Here is a 23,728-nt window from a genome sequence, read left to right as displayed (position 1 = left end):
ATTGAATCTATAAATTGATTATGGTAGAATTGCCATTTTTAGTATGTTGATTCTACCAATCTAAGAGCATGGAAGATCCTTCCATTTTCTGGTATCCTCTTCAATTTCTTTCTTCAAAGACTTAAAGTTCTTGTCAACTAGATCTTTCACTTCTTTGGTTAGAGTTACCCCAAGGTATTTTATGCTATTTGTGGCTCTCGTGAAAGGTGATACTTCTCTGATTTCCCTCTCTGCTTTTTCATTCTTTGTGTATAGGAGGGCTACTGATTTTTTTAGTTGATCTTGTATCCTGCCACATTACTAAAGGAGTTTATCAGCTGTAGGAGTTCTTTGGTAGAGTTTTTGGGGTCACTTATATACACTATCATCTCATCTGCAAATGAGGAAAGTTTGACTTTTTCTTTTCCAATTTGAATCCCCTTGATCTCCTTATGTTGTCTTATTGCTTATGGAACTTCAAGCACTATATTGAAGAGGTATGGAGAGAGTGGACAGACTTGTCTTGTTCCTGATTTTAGTGGAATGGCTTTGAGTTTCTATCCATTTAATTTGATGTTAGCTGTCGGCTTGCTTTATATTGCTTTTATTATATTTAGATATGAATCATGTATCCCTAATCTTTCCAAGACCTTTATCATAAAGTGGTGTTAAATCTTGTCAAATGCTTTTTCAGCATCTAATGAAATGATCATATGGTTTTTTCCCCTGCAGTTTATTTATATGATGGATTACATTGATAGATTTTCATATGTTGAACCAGCCCTGCATCTCTGGGATGAAGTCTACTTGATCATAATGATAATTTTTTGGATATGTTCTTGGATTCGGTTTGCTAGTATTTTATTGAGAATTTTTGCATCGATGTTCTTGAGTGAGATTGGTCTGTAATTCTCTTTCTTGGTTGAGTCTTTGTGTGCTTTTGATATCAGGGTAACTGTAGCTTCATAAAAGGCATTTGGCAATGACTCTTATGTTTCTATTTTGTGAAACATATTAAGGAGTATTGGTATTAGCTCTTCTTTGAAGTTCTGGTAGAATTCTGCATTGAAACCATCTTGCTTTAGGCTTTTTTTTTTGGTAGGGATGTTTTTGATGACAGCTTCTAATTCCTTGAGACTTATAGGTCTATTTAAATTGATCACCTGGTCTTCATTTAATTTTGGTATATGGTACTTATCTGAAAAAAAGTTCATTTCTTTTACATTTTCCAATTTTGTGGCATACAGGCTTTTGTAGTAAGATCTAATGATTCTCTGAATTTCCTCTGTGTCTGTGGTTATGTCCCCCTTTTCATTTCTGATCTTGTTAATTTTCATGTTCTCTCTCTGCCGTTTGATTAGTTTGGATAGGGGCTTGTCAATCTTGTTGATTTTCTCGAAGAACCAGCTCTTTGTTTCATTGATTCTTTGGATTGTTTTCTGTGTTTCTATTTTGTTGATTTCAGCCCTGAGTTTTATTATTTCCAGTTTTCTGCTCCTCCTGGGTGAGTCTGCTTCTTTTTTTTTCTAGACCTTTCAGATGTGCTGTTAAGTCTCTAATGTGAACTTTCTCTGTTTTCTTTAAGTGGGCACTTAGTACTATGAACTTTCCTCTTAACACTGCTTTAATTGTGTCCCATGGATTTGAGTATGTTGTGTTCTTACTTTCCTTGAATTCAAGGAAGACTTTAATTTCTTTCCTTATTTCTTCCTTGACCCAGGTGTGGTTCAGTACTTTACTTTTCAGTTTCCATGAGTTTGTAGGCTTTCTAGGGGTAGCATTGTTGTTAAATTCTAACTTAATCCATGGTGATCCAAAAGTACACAGGTGGTTACTAAATTTTTTTTGTATCTGTGGATGTTTGCTTTGTTACTGAGTATGTAATCAATTTTTAAGCAGGTTCTATGAGATATTGAGAAGAAGGTATATTCTTTTCTGTTTGGGTGGAATGTTCTATAGATGTCTGTTAAGTCCATTTGGTTTATTACATCTGTTAGTTCTCTTATTTCTCTGTTAAGTTTCTGTTTGGTGACCTGTCCATTGGTGAGAGAGGAGTGTTGAAATCTCCTATTATTTGCGTGTGGGATTTGACGTGTGCTTTGAGTTCTAGTAATGTTTCTTTTACATATGTGGGTGCTATTATATTAGGGATGTAGATATTCAGGATTTAGACTTCTTCCTGATCAATTGTTCCTGTTATGAGTATAAAATGTCCTCCTCCATCTCTTCTGATTGATTTTAGTTTGAAATGAAATTTGTTAGATATTAGTATAACCACATCTGTTTCTTATGTCCATTTGATTGGAAACCCTTTTACCCACTTTTTACTCTGAGGTTGTATCTGTCTTTGAGGTTGAGGTGTGATTCTAGTAAACAGCAGAATGTTTGATCCCGTTTTCGCATCCATTGTTTTAACCTGTGTCTTTTTATAGGTGAATTGAGTCTATTGATATGAAGTGATATTAATGACCAGTGGTTGTTAACTCCAGTTGTTTTTTTTGGTGTTAGTGTTTGTGTGTTTCCCTTCTTTGGGTTGTGCTGGTGGAGGTTTGTCAGATGTCTGTGTTATAATGGGTGTTGTTGGCTTCCTTGGTTTGTGGTTTTCCTTTTAATATTTTCTGTAAGGCTGGGTTTGTGGCTACATATTGTTTAAATCTGTTTTTGTCCTGCAATATCTTGTTTTCTCCATCGATGGTGAATGTAAGCTTTGCTGGGTGTAGTAGTCTGGGCTTGCATCCATGGTCATCTATCCAAGGCCTTCTGGCTTTCATGGTTTCCATTGAGAAGTCAGGTGGAATTTTGTTAGGTTTCCCTATATATGTTACTTGACCTTTTTCCCTTGCAGCTCCTAATATTCTTTCTTTATTCTGTATGTTTTGTGTTTAGCTATTATATGGTGAGGGAATTTTTTTGATCCAGTCTATTGGTGTTCTATATGCTTCTTGTACCTTCATAGGAATATCTTTCTTTAGTTTGGGAAAGTTTTCTTCTATAATTTTGTTGCATATATTTTCTGGGCCTTTGATCTGTAATTCTTCTCTTTCTTCTACCCCTATTATTCTTTTCTTCTCATTTTTTTTATTAAAAATTTCCATCTCCTCCCCTCCTCCTCCCCCTTCCCTTCTCTCCCTCCACCCATACCCCCAATCCCTCCCTCTCTAGGCCAAAGAGCCATCAGGGTTTCTTATACTATGTTAAGTTCAAGGTCCTCCCAACACCCCCAGGTCCAGGATGGTGAGCAACCAAACTGACAAGGCTCACACAGAGCCCGTCCTTTCATAGAGTCCAAGCCCATTGCCATTGTCCTTGGCTTCTCAGTCAGCCTCCACCGTCAGCCACATTCAGAGAGTCTGGTTTGGTCGCATGTTCCATCAGTCCCATTCCAACTGGACTTGGTGATCTCCCGTTAGTTCTGTCCCACCGTCTCAGTGGGTGAACGCACCCCTCACAGTCCTGACTTTCTTTCTCATGATCTCTCTCCTTCTGCTCCTCATCAGGACCTTGGGATCTCAGTCCAGTGCTCCAATGTGGAGCTCTGTCTCTATCTCCATCCATCGCCAGGTGAAGGTTCTATGGTGATATGCAAGATATTCATCAGTATGGCTATAGGTTCTGGCCTTTTCCGGCTCCCTCTCCTCAGCTGCCCAAGGAACTTGCTGGGGGCTTCTCCCTGGATACCTGGGAACTCCTCTAGAGTCAAGTCTCTTGACAACCCTCAGATGGCTCCCTTAATTAAGATACATGCTTCCCTGCTCCCATATCCACCCTTCCTATATCCCAAGCATCCGATTCACCCAAACTCTTCCCATCATCCCCTTCACGCTTTTCTCTCCCCATCTCCCCTTGCCCCCATCCCACCCCACCCCCAAGTTCCCAATTTTTTTTCCTCATGGTTTATTTTTTTTATATTTAAAAATTTCCATCTCCTTCCCTCCTCCTCCCCCCTCCCTCCCCTCCTCCTCCCCCTTCCCTCCCCTCCTTCTCCCCCTTCCCTCCCCTCCCCTCCACCCATACCTCCCCTCCCTCCCTCTCAAGGCCAAGGAGCCATCAGGGTTCCCCACTCTATGCTAAGACCAAGGTCCTCCCAACTCCCCCCAGGTCCAGGAAGGTGATCGACCAAGCTGAGAAGGCTCCCACAGAGCCCGTCCATGAAGAACAATCAGAGCCCAGAGCCATTGTCCTTTGCTTCTCAGTCAGCCCCCACTGTTGGCCACACTCAGAGAGACGGGTTTGGTCGCATGATCCATCAGTCCCATTCCAACTGGAGTTGGTGATCTCCCATTACTTCTGTCCCACCGTCTCCATGAGTGAACGCACCCCTCTCGTTCCTGACTTTCTCCCTCATGTTCTCGCTCCTTCTGCTCCTCATCAGGACCTTGGGAGCTCAGTCCAGTGCTCCAATGTGGGGCTCAGTCACCTTCCCCATCTGTCACCAGCTGGAGGTTCCCTCACGGTCCTGACTTTCTTTCTCATGTTCTCTCTCCTTCTGCTCCTCATCAGGACCTTGGGAACTCAGTCCGGTGCTCCAATGTGGGGCTCTGTCATTTTCTTCATCTATCGTCAGGTGGAGGTTCTATGGTGATATGCAAGAAATTCATCAGTATGGATATGGGAACTGGCCTTTTCAGGCTCCCTCTCCTCAGCTGCCCAAGGAACAAAATGGGGGCGTCTCCCTGGAAACCTGGGAACCCCTCTAGGGTCAAGTCTCTTGACAACCCTTAGGTAGCTCCTTAAATTAAGATATATGCTTCCCTGCTCCCATATCCACCCTTCCTATATCCCAAGCACCCCATTCCTCCGAGCTCCCCCCGTTCTCCCCTTCACACTTTTCTCTGCCCATCTTCCCTTGGCCCAGTCTCGCCCAACCCTCAAGTTCCCAATTTTGCCTGGCGATCGTGTCTACTTCCAATATCCAGGAGGATTACTATATCTTTTTTTGGGAGTTCACCTTCTTATTATCTTCTCAAGGATCCCAAATTTATAGGCTCGATGTCCTTTAATTATGGCTAGAAACCGATTATGAGTGAGTACATCCCATGTTCATCTTTTTGTGTCTGGGTTACCTCACTCAGAATAGTGTTTTCTATTTCCATCCATTTGCCTGCAAAATTCAAGATGTCATTGTTTTTTATCGCTGAGTATCATTCTAATATGTATATATTCCACAGTTTCTTCATCCATTCTTCCACTGAAGGGCATCTAGGTTGTTTCCAGGTTCTGCTGCTATGAACATAGTTGAATAAATACTTTTGTAGTATGATTGGGCATCTCTTGGGTAGATTCCCAATAGTGGAATTGCTGGGTCCTGGGGTAGGTTGATCCCGAATTTCCTGAGAAACCTCCACACTGCTTTCCAAAGTGGTTGCACAAGTGTGCATTCCCACCAGCAATGGATGAGTGTAACCCTTACCCCACAACCTCTCCAGCAAAGGCTATCATTGGTGTTTTTGATTTTAGCCAATCTGACAGGTGTAAGATGGTATCTCAAAGTTGTTTTGATTTGCATTTCCGTGATAGCTAAGGAGGTTGAGCATGACCTTAAGTGTCTTTTGGCCATTTGAACTTCTTCTGTTGAGAATTCTCTGTTCAGTTCAGAGCCCCATTTTTTAAAAGGGTTAATTAGCATTTTAAAGTCTAGTCTCTTGAGTTCCTTATATATTTTAGAGATCAGACCTTTGTCAATTGCAGGGTTGGTGAAGATCTTTTCCCAGTCAGTAGGCTGCCTTTGTGTCTTAGTGATAGTGTCCTTTTCTTTACAGAAGCTGCTCAGCTTCAGGAGGTCCCATTTATTCAATGTTTCCCTTAATGTCTGTGCTGCTGGGGTTATGCATAGGAAACGGTCTCCTGTGCCCATTTGTTGTAGAGTACTTCCCACTTTCTCCTCTGTAAGGCTCAGTGTGTTCAGATTAATATTGAGGTCTTAATCCATTTGGATTTGAGTTTTGTGCATGGTGATATATATGGATCTACTTTCATTCTTCTACAGGTTGACATCCAGTTATGCCAGCACCGTTTGTTGAAGATGCCCTCTTTCTTCCATTGTATACTTTTGGCTCCTTTATCAAAAATCAGGTGTTCATAGATTTGTGGTTTCAGATCCAGGTCTTCTATTTGATTCCATTCGTCAACTTCTCTGTTTTTATGCCAATACCAAGCTGTTTTCAATACTGTAGCTCTGTAATAGAGTTTGAATTCAGGGATGGTAATGCCTCCAGAAGTTCCTTCATTGTATAAGATTGTTTTGGCTATCCTGGGTTTCTTGTTTTTACATATAAAGTTGATTATTGTCCTCTCAATATCTGTGAAAAATTTTGGTGGGAACTTGATGGGGATTGCATTGAATCTATAGATTGCTTTTGGTAGAATTGCCATTTTTACTATGTTGATCCTCCCAATCCACGAGCAAGGGAGATCCTTCCATTTTCTGGTATCCTCTTCAATTTCTTTCTTCAAAGACTTAAAGTTCTTGTCAAATAAATCCTTCACTTCTTGTTTAGAGTTACCCCAAGATATTTTATGCTATTTGTGGCTCTTGTGAAAGGTGATACTTCTCTAATTTCCCTCTATGCTTCCTTATCCTTTGTGTATAGGAGGGCAACTGATTTTTTGGAGTGGATCTTGTATCCTGCCACATTACTGAAGGAGTTTATCAGCTGTAGCAGTTCTTTGGTGGAGTTTTTGGGGTCGCTTATGTACACTATCTTATCATCTGCAAATAACGAAAGTTTAACTTCTTCCTTTCCAATTCGAATCTCCTTGATCCCCTTATGTTGTCTTATTGCTATTGCTAGAACTTCAAGCCGTATATTGAAGAGATAAGTAGAGAGTGGACAGCCTTGTCGTGTTCCTGAATTTAGTGGGATGGCCTTGAGTTTCTCTCCATTTAATTTGATGTTAGCTGTCGAGTTGCTGTAAATAGCCCTTATTATATTTAGGAATGACCCTTGTATCCCTAATCTCTCCAAGATCTTCATCATAAAGGGCTGTTGAATTTTGTCTCCAGTGAGTGCTTTCTTTGTTTTCTTTAAGTGGGCACTTAGTGCTATGAACTTTCCTCTTAGCACTGTTTTCATAGTGTCCCATAGGTTTGAGTATGTTGTGTCTTTGTTTTCATTAAGTTCAAGAAAGACTTTAATTTCTTTCTTTATGTCTTCCTTGACCCAGGTGTGATTCAGTAGTTGACTGTCCAATTTCCATGAGTTTGTAGGCTTTCTGGGGGTAGCATTGTTGTTGAATTCTAATTTTAATCCATGCTGATCTGATAAGATGCAGATGGTTACTAATATGTTTTTGTAACTGTGGAAGTTTGCTTTGTTACCGAGTATGTGGTCAATTTTCGAAAAGGTTCTGTGAGCCGCAGAGAAGAAGGTATATTCTTTCCTATTTGGGTGGAATGTTCTATAGATGTCTGTTAAGTCCATTTGGTTCATTACCTCCATTAAGTCTTTTAGTTCTCTGTTAGGTTTCTGTCTGATTGACCTGTCCATTGGTGAGAGAGGAGTGTTGCAGTCTCCTACTATTAATGTGTGTGGTTTGATGGCTGTCTTGAGTTTTAGTAATGTTTCTTTTACATAAGTGGGTGCTTTTATATTACGGGCATAGATATTCAGGATTGAGACTTCATTCTGATGGATTTTTCCTGTTATGAGTATAAAGTGTCCCTTTCTATCTCTTCTGATTGATTTTAGTTTGAAGTCAGTTTAGTTTGTTAGAAATTAGTATGGCCACACCCGCTTGTTTCTATTTGCTTGATAAATCTTTTCCCAACCCTTTACTCTGAGTAGGTGTCTGTCTTTGTGGTTGATGCGTGTTTCTTGTAGACAGCAGAATGTTGGATCCTGTTTTCATATCCAATCTCTTAGCCTGTGCCTTTTTATAGGTGAATTGTGTCCACTGATATTAAGTGATATTAGTGACCAGTGGTTGTTAATTCTGGACTTTTTTTTTGTAGTAGAGTTTGTGTGTTTCCCTTTTTTGAGTTGTGCTGGTGAAGGGTCGCTAGATGTCTGAGTTTTTGTGGGCATTGTTGGACTCCTTGATTTGTGATTTTCCTTTTATTACTTTCTGCAAGGCTGGATTTGTGGCTACGTATTGTTTAAATCTGTTTTTGTCCTGGAATATCTTGTTTTCTCCAACGATGGTGAATGCAAGCTTTGCTGGGTATAGTAGTCTGTACTTGCATCATGTTCCCTAGTATCTGTAGCACATTTCTCCAAGACCTTCTGGCTTTCATGGTTTTTAGTGAGAAGTCAGGTTTAATTCGGATAGGTTTCCCTTTATATGTTACTTGACCTTTTTCCTTTGCAGCTCTTAATATCTGTTCTTTATTCTGTTTGTTTTGTGTTTTGATTATTATATGGCGTGGGGATGCTTTCTTTTGACCCAGTCTATTTGGTGTTCTGTAGGCTTCTTGTACCTTCATAGGAATATCCTTCTTTAGGTTTGGGAAATTTTCTTCTATATTTTGTTGAACATATTTTCTGGGCCTTTGAGTTGTAATTCTTCTCCTTCTTCTACCCCAATTATTCTTAGGTTTGGTCTTTTCATGGTGTCCCAGATTTCCTGGATGTTTTGTGTTAAGAATTTGTTGGATTTGTTTTGTTCTTTAAGCTGTGAGTTTATTTCCTGTATAGTATCTTTAGAGTCTGAGATTCTTTCTTCCATCTCTTTTATTCTGTTGGTAATACTTGTCTCTGTAATTTCTGTTCATTTACTCAGAATTTCCATTTCTAGTATTCTCTCGGATTGTGTTTTCTTCATTACCTCCATTTCATTTATCAGGTCTTGTACTGTTTCCCTTACCTGTTTGATTGTTTTTTTCTTGTTTTTCTTGGGTATCTTTGAGAGATTTATTTATTTCATCTACCTTTTTGTTTGTCATCTCCATTTCTTTATGGCAGTTTTTTACCTCCTGTTAAAGGTCCTCTATTATTTTCATAAAGTACTGTTTAAGGTCAGTTTCTTCTATTTCTTCTGGTGGAGGGTGTTCAATTCTTGTTGTTTCGGGATGTCTGGATTCTGGTGATGTCATGTTGCCTTTCATGTTGTTGGAGGGGTTCTTGCATTGGTGCCTGCCCATCTCTTCCTTCAAATGGAGCCAGGAGGGACTTGGTGTCTTAGACCAATCTTTTCTGTGACTGAATCTGGTTGGATCTCCTCGGTGCCAGAGCAGGAGCTATTCCTTGCAGCACAATCTGAAGGAGCCCGCACTCCCTTGCAGGAATCCTCAGACCTGCCTGGAGGCCAGACTCTCACCCCTTTGGGTGGATGGCCTTAGTATAGGAGCAGGACACTTGAATACACTAGGGAAGGCTTGGGAGGGGCACGACGTTTTTATTCTTAAAGACTTAGTAGCTGGGCAGCTGCGCGTAGTTGCACGGAGACCTGCGGAACACGTGTGACCAGGGCGGTGGGTGAACAGGCGGTGCAGTGGCGGGTTAATGGCACAGACACAGAAAATAGACATAAAGCTTTATTAAAGGAGAGAGGGAGAGAGGGAGAGAGAGAGATAGAGAGAGAGAGAAAAAGAGAGGGAGGGGCGCGTGTGCACAGGCAAAAGGGGGGCAGTGAGAAGAGAGTGAGGGAAGAGATTCAGGATGACTCCAAGAGACCAGAGGTCGCTGGGAGTGGGCGTGGAAAGGGGCGGGGACATTATAAAAGAATAACATTCCCAGGTATTTCTTACAATAAAAAGCAAAAATTAGACATCACAGTTTGAAGGAATTGGGGCAGCGAATTCTCAAGACTGCTTCCGGCTGATTGTGGGCGTCGTCTTGGGGGGGGAACATGAGAGAAGGCTGGGTGCCGGTCACATCCTGGCATAGCTGGTCTCTTTGCTTCTGACCGGTGTCTGTGGCATGGAAATGTCTGGTGTCTCTAAGGTATTGGCAGAACAAAGAACAAAGTTAAATTAAGGAAAAAAAATTTTTGGAACAGGGAATTGAGCGGGTATCTGACCTGTTTAAGATGGATTTCTTAATTCGACTCCCTGGAACTCACAAGAACTCCTTGGGTTTGTGAAAACAGAAGTTTTAAGAGATAAATTTGTTTTGAAATTTGTTTGTTGAGGTGACCTGGTAAAACCTCAACCTGGTAAAACCTCTCAGCTGTCAAACTGTCAGAGATCTTTGAGAAGGATAAGATTTTACTTGAGTTACCGATTAAAAAATGACAGAGAACTTACTTGGCATCCAGAGCTACTCTTTTTGGGTCCTCCATGGTCGCTGAAGGTTGTGCTTGACCTTTTTTATTTAGTGCAGTCCTGCCAGGCTCCAGAAGACTCTGTGCGCTAAGAAATCTGTAGGAAGATAGGCCTACCTTGACCTGAGAAGCTAGGCTTGTCGATTCTAGAGATTCTGTCCACGTCTGGAGGTCTTTGGATGAAAGGCAGTTTTGCCTAATGGTCAGCGCTCGGCAGTCGAAGCAAACTGCAGGACGTTCTGCGCGCGTTTGTCTTCTTAGTCAGTGCTTGGCAGTCGAAGCAAACTGCAGGACGTTGTTCTGCGCGCGTCTGTCTTCTTTGGAGGGAGCAGAGAGCTGCTGCTAGGAGCCAACCTATCTCTTTTTGTTATGTTTTTAATAATTAAATATTTAAATATCACATTCCCCAGATCTCTGAGCAGTTGAGGGCTGGATAAGCTGCAGTATACTGGCTCTTAACAGGTAAGATCCAGACTCGTAAAAAGGCAGAAAGAAACTGCTGGCAATGGAATGTTAATGTCAGAATTGAAAATGGTAGAGAACAGCTTAAGGCATTTTTGTAAGAGACTTAAAAGTACATACCAGTTTAAAATATGAGACTTAGGATTTTGTAATCTGAAATGAGATGTAATGAACAATTATACATAGAGTGAACAGGAATTGAGCAACGTGGATGACTCTGATGGGCCCTATCAGAGACATACCATTTGCACAAAACACATGTAGCAGAGTTAACAGGAGAATTTTAGTGAAGACCTGGTGAAGAGGCAGGGTGAAATTGGGAGAGCTTGGTCACCTGACCTGGCTCTCAGCCAAGATGGCGGCAGCCACGTGTTTCGGGGAAAAAAGTTACAATTTTTGAGCCGTAAGGACTTTAAGTCCTTATGAGAGGGACCTAAAGGCATGATCTGCTCTGTTGCTGGGCCGCCATGATATAACAGAAGCCACAGAGGGGAGGGGCAAAAGGCTGAAACCGGAAAAAAAAAAAACTGCACCACTCCACGGCTGGAATTAAAAAAGCCAGCTGGAAGTTTAAAAGCCGGAGAGCCGGTTGCTATCCAGAGCCAAAATTGTGAAAACCCGCGGAAAGCACCCAGGGCCTATATCAGAACGTCTTCTGAAAGAAATATAGGTGCGAACACCCGGGTCCCGTGACCTGAGTGCTATGACCTAGCTGGATTCTGGCGACCCAGAACTCAGAGAGGCCAGAGGGAGCCACTCCGAGCGGCGGTTAACTGTTGAGAGAAGAAAAAAGTAAAGAGGTAGAAAAACAGATAAACCGAGGACCTGGTCCTCAGTCGAATGCACGGGCGGATTGGTCCCCGGGACCAGTCCAATCCACAGGACCCTGGCAAAGGGAGCAACCGTGGGGGGGGGGAACACTCACCGAGTAAGCCGGGAATCCGGTGGCGAGAGTGGAAAAGCAACCTGGTTCGGGGGTCACGTGGCACCAATTTTATTCTTAAAGACTTAGTAGCTGGGTAGCTGCGCGTAGCTGCACGGAGACCTGCGGAACACGTGTGAGCAGGGCGGCAGGTGAACAGGCGGTGCAGCGGCGGGTTAACGGCACAGACACAGAAAATAGACATAAAGCTTTATTAAAGGAGAGAGGGAGAGAGGGAGAGAGAGAGAGAAAAAGAGAGAGAGAGAGAAAAAGAGAGGGAGGGGCGCTTGTGCACACGCACATTACCTGTTTTGTTGCTTTTTCTTGGTTTTCTTGGGTATCTTTGAGAGATTTATTCATTTCTTCTACCTTTTTGTTTGTCTTCTCCATTTCTTTAAAGGAGTTTTTCACATCTTGTTTAAGGGCCTCTATTATTTTCATAATGATACATTTAAAGTTGATTTCTTCTACTTCTTCTGGAATAGAGTGTCCAAGTCTTCTTGTTGCATGTTCACTGGATTCTGGTGTTGTCATGTTGCTTTTCAGGTTGTTGGAGGAATTCTTGCATTGACGCCTGCCCATCTCTTCATTCAAATGTAGTCAGGAGAGTCTTGATGTCTTGGTCCAATCTTTGCTGTGACTGACTGTGTACTTGGGGATTTTTTTTTGGTCTGGTCTCCCTTAGGACTCCTCGGCACTGGAGCTGGCTATGCTGGTGGATCTAAGGACCCTGCAGATGGAAAGGAGTGCCCTCTGGCTGTATCTCCTCAGTGCAGGAGCAGGAACTGTTCCTGGGCCAACGACCTCACATACAATAGGGCAGGCTTGGGGGAGGCAGGGTCATGTGGAACAAAGATTCCCCTGCAGTAGCAGCTGGAGGGGCCCTGTGCTCCCTTCCTGGACCATCCACCCCGGGTGGGCATACACTCACCCCTCTGGATGGATCTCCTCTCTCTATATCTTTTTTTTTAGCCACTCAGGGTAGCATAGATCAAGATCTGTACAAGAACCCCTGGAATACATGTTGCTTACTGATGAGGTAAACAGTGAGAACAGTGGTCAAGGAGGAGGTTTGTTTTCATCATCGTCTCTCAGATGACCTGAGATTCTAGTGTGTGCTTGATGAAGATACATATGGTTGTAAACAGGAAGAACAGTGATAATTTTTGTCATTTGACTCTGGGTGACAGATTAAAATTTGCAGAATGTCAGGCTTGGAGGCCCATGTTTATCATGCTAGTACACAGCATGTTGAGGCCAACCTGGACTACTTAGGAAGATTTCATCACAAAACTAAATGATGTAAGTGTCAAGCCATCTGTGTGTACTTCATGATGAGGATATAAAGTAGACTGAGTGAGGAGCAAGTGAAGGGAAGTGAAAGGCTGGGGAAATTTTCTCTGTCAGCAAGTACCTGAGTTCCAGACAAGAGGATGAGAAGTCTCACTATGGGTAAAAATGATAGCACTGCAGATGGCAGGTCCAGCATGTCAGGGCCCTGAATGGAGACAAACAGGAGAGCCACAGGGGTGGGACTGATGAACTGTGGGAGACTCGTTGGAGTCATTGGGCAGTCTAGGTGAGCTGAGCCGAGACAGTGGAGGTCTTCGCAGAGTTTGGAGTCTTCTGAGTGTGATGGGAAGACTGAGGACAATAGTGCACAGCCAAATGAGAGCCTAGAGCAGAAACCACATTGTCACATTTTTGGGTTTAATTTTATGGCTGCTGAGATGGCTTAGTGGGCAAAGGACTTGTCCTCAAGCATTAGTTGGATTCCCAAATCCCACATGGCAGCAGCAGGAGAGAACATTCTTGAGAGGTGTCCTCTGGTTATCCAGTGCGAGTTGTTGTCTGAGTTTCTGTCTGGCCTGGTTCTCACAATTGTTAAGTCCCAAAGAAATCACACAGAGGTCTACATTAACTGTAAACTGATTGGCCCATTAGCTCAGGCTTCTTATTAACACTTATAAATTATATTAGCCCATTATTCTTATCTGTATTAGCCATATGGCTCAGTACCTTTTTCAGTGGCCTAGTCACATCTTGTTTCTTCTGTTTCTGGACAGGACTCCAGAGGAGTTTCCCTCTTCCCAGAATTCTCCTGTTCTCACTGACCTGCCTCTACTACCTGTCTGGTTGTTGCGACTATACTTCTTGCTTGACTACTGGCCAATCAGTTCTTATTTAAAAGATCATTGACAGAATATAGACAATTGTTCCTCACCACTTCCCTCTCTCTTTTTTATTTTTATTTTTTTTTAAAAAACAAGGACATCCATATTCCATTTTTTTTGAAATGTGGGCGTAGTTTTCCAGGCTACTTCCTGCTGGTGGGTGGTGCTGATAATCTTATGGGGACCTAAAGAAAATTTAGTATTATGATCGAGTCCTGACTGGAGTATCCTGTGAGTCTTGATCATCTCAGGCAACAGTCTTGAGTCTGTTCTGGATGTTAAACTCAGACATCTGGGCCATCTGTTTCTACCTGAGATTTCTCAGGTGGTCTTTCTTGATCAAACCTGATTTTTCTTAGCTCAGAATGAATCCACAGCCTCTCATTTCCTGTGGAAACGAAAGCAAAATCTCTTCTCCAAAGGAACATACCTTTTGCCTTCAATTTTGAAGTCAAGGTATTTTCAAAATACCTGTCTTTGATTAATTCAGCAGCATTTATAAGCAAATATCTTTTAGCAGCTGTTGCTCTTTCCTCAACATTCAAACAATTCAAAGAGAGCATAATAACATACAGTATCCAGACTCTGTGTATTTTTCATCTTTATGTGGCTTTATTTTAACCTCTATTTCTTTTATCTTTACCTCTAATATTTGGCTTTTTGAGACAGGTTCTCTGTGTATCTTTGGTTGTCCTGGAACTCCCACTGTAGACCAGGCTGTTCTTGAACTCACAGAGATCCACCTTCTTCTTCCTCCCAAGTGCTTGGATTAAAGGTGTATGCTACCATACCTTGATCTCACAGAGATCTGTCTGCCTCTACCAAGCTTTGGGATTAAAGGCATATGCAGCCACAACTTGAACTCACAGAGGTTTCTCTGCCTCTGTCTCCCAAGTGTTGGGATTAAAGGTGTGTACCACCACACCTAACTACTCTCTTTCTTTCTTTGTTTCTTTGTTTCTTTGTTTCTTTGTTTCTTTGTTTCTTTCTTTCTTTCTCTCTCTCTCTCTCCCTTCCTCCCTCCCTCCCTCCCTCTCTCTCTCTCTCTCTTTCTTTCCCTTCCTTCCTTCCTTCCTTCCTTCCTTCCTTCCTTCCTTCCTTCCTTCCTTCCTTCCTTATTTTAGTACTTTTACCTTTTCTTCCAAGCCTGCATAAATTTTTAACACACTGTAAACCATTTAGATGTTTTCTTCCTCTTTGAATGTCTGTATCTCTCTCTCTTTTTCTGACCACATGAATATTTAATTTGCTAAGCATTATGGGTAGGATTAAAGCCATGGCTTTGATGGCTGGATCCAGGCCATTTTTTAGCTTTATGAGATTCCAGCCTCATGGTGGATGTACTGGCTGTAACCATGTTTATTACTACAACGCATTTCATGGTTTCTGCCACCAACAGGAAGCATGCAGTCAGCTTTTCATCAACACCATTTAAGTGTTTTTTGGTAGGACCTCTTTAGAGAGCTGCAAGGTTTTGCAGCTAAAGCTTAACCAGGAAGCCTCTCTTAAATGAGATTGCTTACCTCTAGCAAGCAGAGCCCACCTGAGAAAATCCTGCTATCAGTAAGACATGCTTAACTCTGTAATTTTCTGTCTAATTACTTCCTGTGCTCTTTCAGGCTTTATGTGGATGCAGTTGTTCACACGTTGGGCACCATTCATTGTCTGAGTTTCTGTCCTGCCCGGTACTCACAATTGTTAAGTTCCAAAGAAATCACACAGATATCTAACTTAACTATAAACTGACTGGCCCATTTGCTCAGACTTCTTATTAACTCTTCTAACTAACATTAGCCCATTATTCTTATCTGTGTTAGCCATATGGCTTGAGTGATCTACACAGACACAGACACACACACACACACACACACACGCACACACACACACACACAGAGAGAGAGAGAGAGAGAAACATATTTGTGATTTCCTGAATATATCACACATACTTGATCTCCCTTATGCCCAATGGTGCCAATCCTTGGTTGAAGTTACTCTGTCTTACTGCAGAAGTGAATGGAATGTGGTGTTTTGGACAAGACTCCAGACTGCCCCTGACTGGTCTGCAATGTCTCCCTTCTTTCCTCAGCTGCTTCAAGCTCTTAGGAATGTGCACTTCAAGACTCCCGATGGAAGTGAAATTATATTTGATGCCAATGGAGATTTGGTGACCAAATTTGACATATTCCAAGGGCAGAAGACTCCTGAGGGTGTATTTTGCTTTGTCCCTGTCGGAATGATAGACCCTCAAGTCTATTTGGGGAACAAAATGATGGTCCATTTGAAGGAGGAAATCCAAGTGAGTTGCCTGAGTGCAGAGATGACTCTTGTCCTATTGTGTTAAAGTCACAGGAAAATTACAAGTCCAGTGGCCTTCATTGCTACTTGTGCATGAAGTTGATGCAGCTCTGGATTGGGTCAGTCAGTTATAACTGGCTATGTTGTTTATATCATTAGAGATCTTTCTCTGAATGATATTGATTCACCAGCAAAAAGGAAAATGTAAAAGATGTGGTTGGGAGATTGCTCAGTGAATAGTGTTTTGTTTGCAAGTACAGGAACCAAATTTTGGATCTCCAGAACACTTTTACATGCTTAGTGGGCAGTGGAACTCACCTGTAATTTCATCCCTGGAAGATGGAAGCAAGGAGATGTCCATAGAAACCTGACTCCTAAGACAAGCCATATCAATGAACTCTGGGTTTTTCCTTGAGCCTCTGCCTCAATGAACACAGTGGAAAAACAATTTAAGATGATTCCCAACATTAGCCTTGGACCTCCACATGTGCTTGTTTATACATGAACATGAGACCACATAGATGTAAAAATGCATGAACACATATTTCCACCACCCACACTCATGGAAATGGGGGAAGGTTTAACATACAAGATGTACAAATACAATGAGAATATGTACTTGTTGCTCCCTTGGAAATATATTCAGTGTCTGTGCTTAGGATCTGTTCTGAGAAGATGAAGATAGTGATACACTCAGTTAAATACCTTCCCATAGACCATCTGGAAAGTGGACTCAACAGACATTCAGTTTACTTACTGTGCTAGTTTATTTCAGCCACAGTGACAAATACCTGAGAACAGTTTGAAGTGAGGAAAAGTTTTAATCGTCCCATGGTTTGAGCGAATCAGGGTCAGATGTATCCATTGCTTTGGATGTGTGTGATTGAGGCAGTATGTCATGCATGGCAGCAGACGTGTGGTAGAAGAGGTTGCTGATGAGTGCATGTGGCTCAGGAAGTGAGGTGGTAGGGATCTTGATAGATTAGACAGGTAAACAAGTTACATATTACCAGTGCATAGCCTCCATGTCCCATTACCCCAAACCTAGTCCCATGTTCTATTTCTAATATGTATAATAATTTATCAGATTGTGAATCCATTGAGGAATTAATCCATTGATCATGTCAGAGGCATTCTCTTACTTAGGATTTCTATTAGTGTGAAGAGACACTATGGCCAGGCACCTCATAAAGGAAAAGGATTTAATGAGGAGGCTTACATTTTCAGAGGTTTAAAGTCCATAATCATCCTTATGGATCATGGTGGCATATAGGGAGAAATCATGCTGGAGAAGGAGCCGAGAATTCTACATCTTAACTTGTAGATAACAGGAAGTGAACTAGGTCACTTGGTGTGGCTTGAGCATATATGATACCCCAAGGCTCACTCCCACAATGATATACTTCCTTTAATAAGGCCACACCTTCTCCAACCATGTCACGTCTTTTAATAGTACCTTTTCCTATGAGTTTATGGGGTCCACTTACATTCTAACCACCACATTCCATATCCTGGCCCCCTAAGCTTGTGACAGTATTATAATTTAAAATGCATTTATCCCATTGTCTAAATTTCTCACTGTCTATCACAGTTGAAACATGTTTAAAAGTCCAAAATTCAGTCTCTTCTGAGATTCATGCAATCTCTTAACTGTAATCTCATATAAAATTAAAGTAAGAAAACAGGTCACATACTTCTCATATATAATGACACAAGATGAAACTTTTTGAGCCCGGCCTATAGTTAATCGAATCACACTCAGCCCCTTGGTCTTCCATGCTCCTAGTAGTATGGCAATAGTAGCATTAAGCATTATTTAAAGTTTTCTACTGCTTTTCTAATCCACTGTCCCATGGTCCATGTTTATTGAAACAGAAGCTTTATCAGGCCTATCACTTCAATACCCAAGTTGCAGGAACCAACTTCTGTCTTAGTTAAGGTTTCTATTGCTGTGAAGACATACCAGGACCACAACATCTCCTATAAAGGAAAAACACTTCATTGTGGTGGCTTCCATTTTCAGAAGTTTAATTCATTATCATCTTGGTTCAACATGGTGGTATGCAGGCAGACATGGTGCTGGAGAAGGAACTGAAAGTCCTAAATCTTGACCCGTAGGCTACAGGAAGTGAACTGGGTCACTAGGTGTGGCTTGAGCATATATGATACCCCAAATCCACCTCCACAATGACACACTTCTTTCAACAAAGTCAAATCCTCTGTAGTGCCTCTCTGTATGAGCTTATTGTGGCCAATTACATTCAAACTACTGTAGCATCAAGATTCAATCATTCTTTAAATACCCACGGTCAGGTAACAAGTGGCCCAACAGAAGAGACTTTGGGAAATATTTGAGATTCAAACCCTGATATTTATTAACAAAATTAGAAACAATGTTGTGTTAATTCTGTCTATGTGTGGAGTCTGGTACATAGAAAAGGCTCAGCTCCCTGTCCTGTGCCAGTGAAGAAAGAGTCCCCTCCTCTACAACTTTGTCTAACTTTGTTCTGGTGGCCTCTCCAGTCAATGGTGGCCTTAAGGTTTTCCACATGAGAATAAGATTCTCATTCTTGGATTTCTCAAGCATGAAAGAAAGACACATACTATGTGTTTCCAGGACTCCTTTAAAGAACTTTTCAATGGCCTTGATCTGGGGAGTGTTTTCTGCTGTCTTCTGTTGCAGCAGAAATGTCAGCACCCACACTTCCTTCTGCATAATCCTTGCCTGCTCTCTCTCTCTCTCTCTCTCTCTCTCTCTCTCTCTCTCTCTCTCTCTCTCTCTCTCTCTCTCTCTCTCTCTCTCTCTCCTCCCTCTCTCTCTCTCTCTCTCTCTCTCTCTCTCTCTCTGTATGTTTGTTTGTGTTCGGGGAGTCAGTACCTGCAGTTATGCTTACTGAAGTTGGATGATACTCTGTTGTGAGAGTTTAAGTGAACAGCACCAGGGCAGTCAAACTGTAAATCTCGACAGCTTCACAGAGGGAGATGGAGAAAAGGAAGAGAGATGACTTATTTTTTGAGTTAGAAATGGAGTCCATGAAGTAGCCACAGGACTTTTTGGAGTTTCAGAAAAAGAAGAAATCTGAAGGCATCAATAAAACCTTCCCCAGGCTATATGGACTTTTGTAATGACTTCCAATACCCAAATTATTGTTTAAATTTTATTTTGCATGTTTGCATGTTTCCCTGTATCTCTATTTGTGTACTGGTGTCTGTGCAGGCCAGAGGAGGGCAGTGGATCGTTTGGAACTGGAGTTACAGTGTGAGCTGCTATACTGGTGCTGGGAATTGAACCCTGATCTTCTGGAAGAGCAGTCTGTAGTTTTAACCAAGGAGCCTTCTCTCCTGCCCCCATATCTTCAATTGTTGATGCAGGAGCCCCAGAGAGACTGGAAAGGCAACACATCAAACTGTTTAGCTATGTATTTAATCCCTTAGCCAAGTAAATCAGATGTAGCTCTTTGTTTATTACACTCGAAGGTACCTTTCCAGTCTGGCATCTGCTGGGATAGACATGTTTTCTGAAAGGCTTCTTGTCTAGTGGGCTGAGAGGGAACTCTCCTGTTCTGGTTCTTAGGGTGAAGTCAAGCATCTGGAGTCACTGGTGACACTATGCTCACTGTTACTAGGTGCCCACCTCTGTCTGCAGTGAAAGCTGCCTTCCAGGGTTCAGCCAAGTGCCCAGGCTGGGAGCCCCCCAATGCTGTTTTGATTGCAGTCCATGCCCCGAGGGACAGTTTGCAGACAAAAAAGGTAAGGCCATGTGGATCTGGAATCTGAGGGACCAAAGGGAAGTGTGAGCCTCCTATATTTTTCCGTTGTCTTAGTTACCATCCCAGTGCTGTGAAGAGACACCATGTCCAAGGCAACTTCTAAACGAAAAGGCTTTAACTGGGGGCTAACTTAGTTCATGACCATCATGGCAGGAAGCATAGTGCCAGGCAGTAGCTGAGGGTTTACATTCTGATCTACAGGCAGCAGGCAGGCAGAGAGGTGGAGAGTGGGCCAGGTATGTGAGTCTGAACTTTGAAAGACTACCCACAGTGACACCCCTCATCCCACAATGCTATACCTCCCTATCCATCTCCAACATCTACCAGGTAGGAAGAAATCATTTAAATATATGAGACTTTGGGGCCATTCTAAGTCAAACCCCCACACCCATCCTCCAAAGTACTGCACTATCCTTGCTGTCCCATGGAACACCAGCCAGAGCTCTGCTAATAGATATTCTTAGGTAAATGCTTTATCCTGAAAGACAAGCATGCTCCCCATAATTAGAATGCAGAATGAATTCTCCTCTTTCAAACAATGCATATCCTTGTCCCCTGATCAAGAAACAGGCTTAAAGTACTTCCACAAACTTCTAGAGGTTGTGTAGTCAGAACCCTAGCTTTTGCTAACACTGATGATTTCACTTGCTTTTAAAACCTCCTATAATTGGAATAGCATGGTGAATGTCCTTTTGTGACTTTCTTCTTGCTTCGTATTAGTGGGATTAATCCCAGAGGTTGAATGGCAATGAACCACAACATTCCCTACTATGTCAGCTACAGAAGTTACTCCTTTACCATTCTGAAAGTTGGAAAGCAAAGCCAAGTTTTCACCAGAGTTGGTGTTGTGTGAGGCCTCACTCTTGTCTTGGAAGAGAATATCCTCACTGGGTGCTCTCATTTCATTGTTGTTATGTGTGTGTGTTTGTATGTGTTTGAGTGTGTATGTGCCTGTGTGTTGTGTCCTCTTTTGGCTTTTCTTTGGTTTTGAGCCACTGTCTCTCCTTGCAGCCCTGGCTGACTTGGAACTCACTAAATTTATCAGTTTTCCCCTGACCTAGTAGAAGTCTACCTGCCTCTGCCCCTCAAATTAAATGATGAGATTAAAGTCATGTGCAGCAACCCCCAGCTCCAGCTCCACCTTCTTAGTAGAATAGCTGCACTGTTGGAGTTAGGGTCTACCTAATTTAACATGGAGACCTCATTTAACCTTTATTACTCATCTCCAGTTTACCCAATGAGAAATATATCTCATTTTTAGGTGCTTAGGTGCAGGATTTCATCAAATCAAGTTTTACACAGATCAGTCTAAAACATTTGTTAATTTGGCCAATTACTGGTACTATTGCAAAAAAAATGAACTGTTAAGAACTCAGATAAGAGACCTTTAATCTCAGTACCCAGGGGCCAGAGACATGAGGGTCTTTTTGCATTGTGGCCTACCAGTATAGTCAACTAAGTGATCTCTAGGTTGAGTAAGTGATCCTGTCTTAAAATATAAGGTGAAAAGGGGCCTGCAGAGGTAGCTCAATAGTTAGAAACACCACATGGTGGCTCACAACCAAGTATAACTCAAGTTATAGGGAAACTGTTGCTATCTTCTGACTTCTGCATACTCTAGACATGCACATGATTTCAATAAATATGTACAGACAAAACTCTCAACAAGTAAAATAAAAGAGGTCATTATAAAAGAAGAAGCTGTGGAGACTGGTTATATGGCCCATCATTTAAAGTATTCACCGTCTACCCTGACAGCATAATTTCAGTCCCTGGGATCTAAATTGTAGAAGGAGAGCAACAAATTCATGAAAGTTGTATTTACCACTACTTGAAAACCAGGGCATGCCTGAGCCCATACACATACATATGCACACAAAATATACAAATAAGTTTAATTAGAAAAATAAGTTAGAAGGAATGATTAAGGAATTATATCACATGTTAAATGTCTTGTCTTGACAAGCATGTGTATCCACTTATAAACATGTGTGCACACACAAACCTGCACACACAACATAGGTTAGGTATAGTGGTGCAGACCTATAATCACAGAACTTAAGAGGCTGAAGAAGGAGGCTTAGGAGTTCATATCCACCCTCTGTCACTCAGCCTGAGTTCCATGAGACACTGAAGACAGAAACAAAAACCCTCACAAAAAAAGATACAGAACATGCAGCTTTTTCCTTTGTTCCTCTGCCTCTAATATCACCCATCCCAGCCCTGGTCACAAAGGATGATTCATAAATCCATGACTTGATGGAAAGGCTATAAGGGCAGGGAGTGGCTTGGGGTGCCTTCCTTCCAAGCTGGTGCAGTTGGCACAATGTTGCAGAAATGGTGTCTGTGTCTCCGTAGACATGAAGAGATGTCTCCTGTGCCCCAAGGAGCAGTACTCGAGCCACGCCAGAGACCACTGCCTGCCCAGGACAGAGATCTTCCTGGCCTTTGAGGAACCTCTGGGATTCATGCTGGCTTTGGTGGCACTCTTCCTGGCTGGTCTGGCTGTCCTGGTTCTGGGAGTGTTCCTGAAGCACAGGGACACCCCCGTGGTGAGGGCCAACAACAGAACCCTCAGCTACTTCCTGCTGATCTCCCTTTCCCTCTGTGCCCTGTGTGCCTTGCTGTTCCTTGGCCGCCCCAGTGTCCCCACATGCCTCCTGCGTCAGACGACCTTTGCTGTGGTGTTCACGGTGGCCGTCTCCTCTGTTCTGGCCAAGACTCTCACAGTGGTCCTGGCCTTCAGGGTCACCAGGCCAGGGGGCAGGATCCAGGTATGCCTGAGCCCTGGGGCTTCCACCTCAGTGGTCCTCATTGCTTCCTTCATGCAGGTTGTTCTTTGTGGGGTCTGGCTGGCCACCTCCCCACCATTCCCAGACAGGGATATGGTCTCGGAGCCCCAGCACATTGTCATCCAGTGCCAGGAGGGCTCTGGCATCATCTTCTTCTGTGCGCTGGGCTACTTGGGGTTCCTGGCGGGGGGTACCTTCTCTGTGGCTTTTCTGGCCAGGGGCCTGCCAGATGTCTTCAACGAGACTAAGTTCCTGGCCTTCAGCATGCTGCTTTTCTGCAGTGTCTGGACAGCGTTCCTGCCCCTGTACCACAGTGCCCGGGGCAAGTCCACTGTGGCTGTAGAGATCTTCTCCATCCTGGCCTCCACAGCTGGCCTTCTGGGTGGCATCTTCATTCCCAAGTGCTACGTCATCTTGCTGAGACCAGAGAAGAACACGTCTGCCTGGCTAAGGCAAGGCCACCAGGCACAGCAGGATAGGCAGAGTGAGATGCTCCAGAGAAGGTCTCTCCCCAGATGTGCACCACAAGGATTCATGACCTAGTTCTTGAGGGGGGCCCACTAAGACCAACCGTGTGATTTGGCTTACTGTTTCTGCATGGATCAAAGGTATTTAACAGAACCATCAAGGTAAGAGTGAGGCACTCAGAACAAAACACTCATGACTATCTATTTGATACTAGACACATAGATGTTATTTACTATTCTCTTTTCATATATACTGCTAACATTTATCACAATTAAGAAATTTCATAAAGTGGAGAAGGCAAGATGGTTCAATGGGTCAAAATGCTTGCCACTAAGCATGACAACCTGAAATTGATACTCAGGACCCACATGTTGGAAGGAGAGAACTGATTTCACTAATTTGTTCTATGACTTTCTCTTGTCACCCGAAGCACACACAGTCTTCCATATGCAAGAGTGTGAAATGCGTGATGAGGTGATGAGGATGTGAAGGGTTTCTGAGGGTGTGAGGAACTGACAGGCAGATCACTAGTTTCTCTTTGTTCTGAGAGTTTCAGTAGTGTGCATTGATCCCTTCATTGGCAGTTCCTGCGCAGACTTAGCATGTGATTTAGCAATCTCACTCTTAGATATATGTATGTATGTTAATAAACACAAGTCTGCCAAG

The 23,728-nt window shown here is 42.6% G+C and overlaps 1 protein-coding gene across 1 annotated transcript in view; it reads left to right on the top strand.

The window, feature by feature from the left end:
- Nucleotides 1-23,137, top strand: part of LOC119821812 (vomeronasal type-2 receptor 26-like) — a 36,641-nt gene extending 13,504 nt beyond the window's left edge. Inside the window, exons 4-6 of the mRNA XM_038340927.1 lie at nt 15,824-16,033; nt 19,659-19,782; nt 22,161-23,137. Of these exons, the coding sequence (XP_038196855.1) occupies nt 15,824-16,033; nt 19,659-19,782; nt 22,161-23,137 (1,311 nt within the window). The remainder of the gene's footprint in view (nt 1-15,823; nt 16,034-19,658; nt 19,783-22,160) is intronic.
- Nucleotides 23,138-23,728: the final 591 nt, after the last annotated feature.

Source organism: Arvicola amphibius, chromosome 8 (assembly GCF_903992535.2).
Source record: "Arvicola amphibius chromosome 8, mArvAmp1.2, whole genome shotgun sequence".
NCBI classification, from domain to species: domain Eukaryota; kingdom Metazoa; phylum Chordata; class Mammalia; order Rodentia; family Cricetidae; genus Arvicola; species Arvicola amphibius.
Note: the sequence above shows the minus strand (reverse complement) of the source record. Positions and strands in the feature narration are given on the sequence as shown.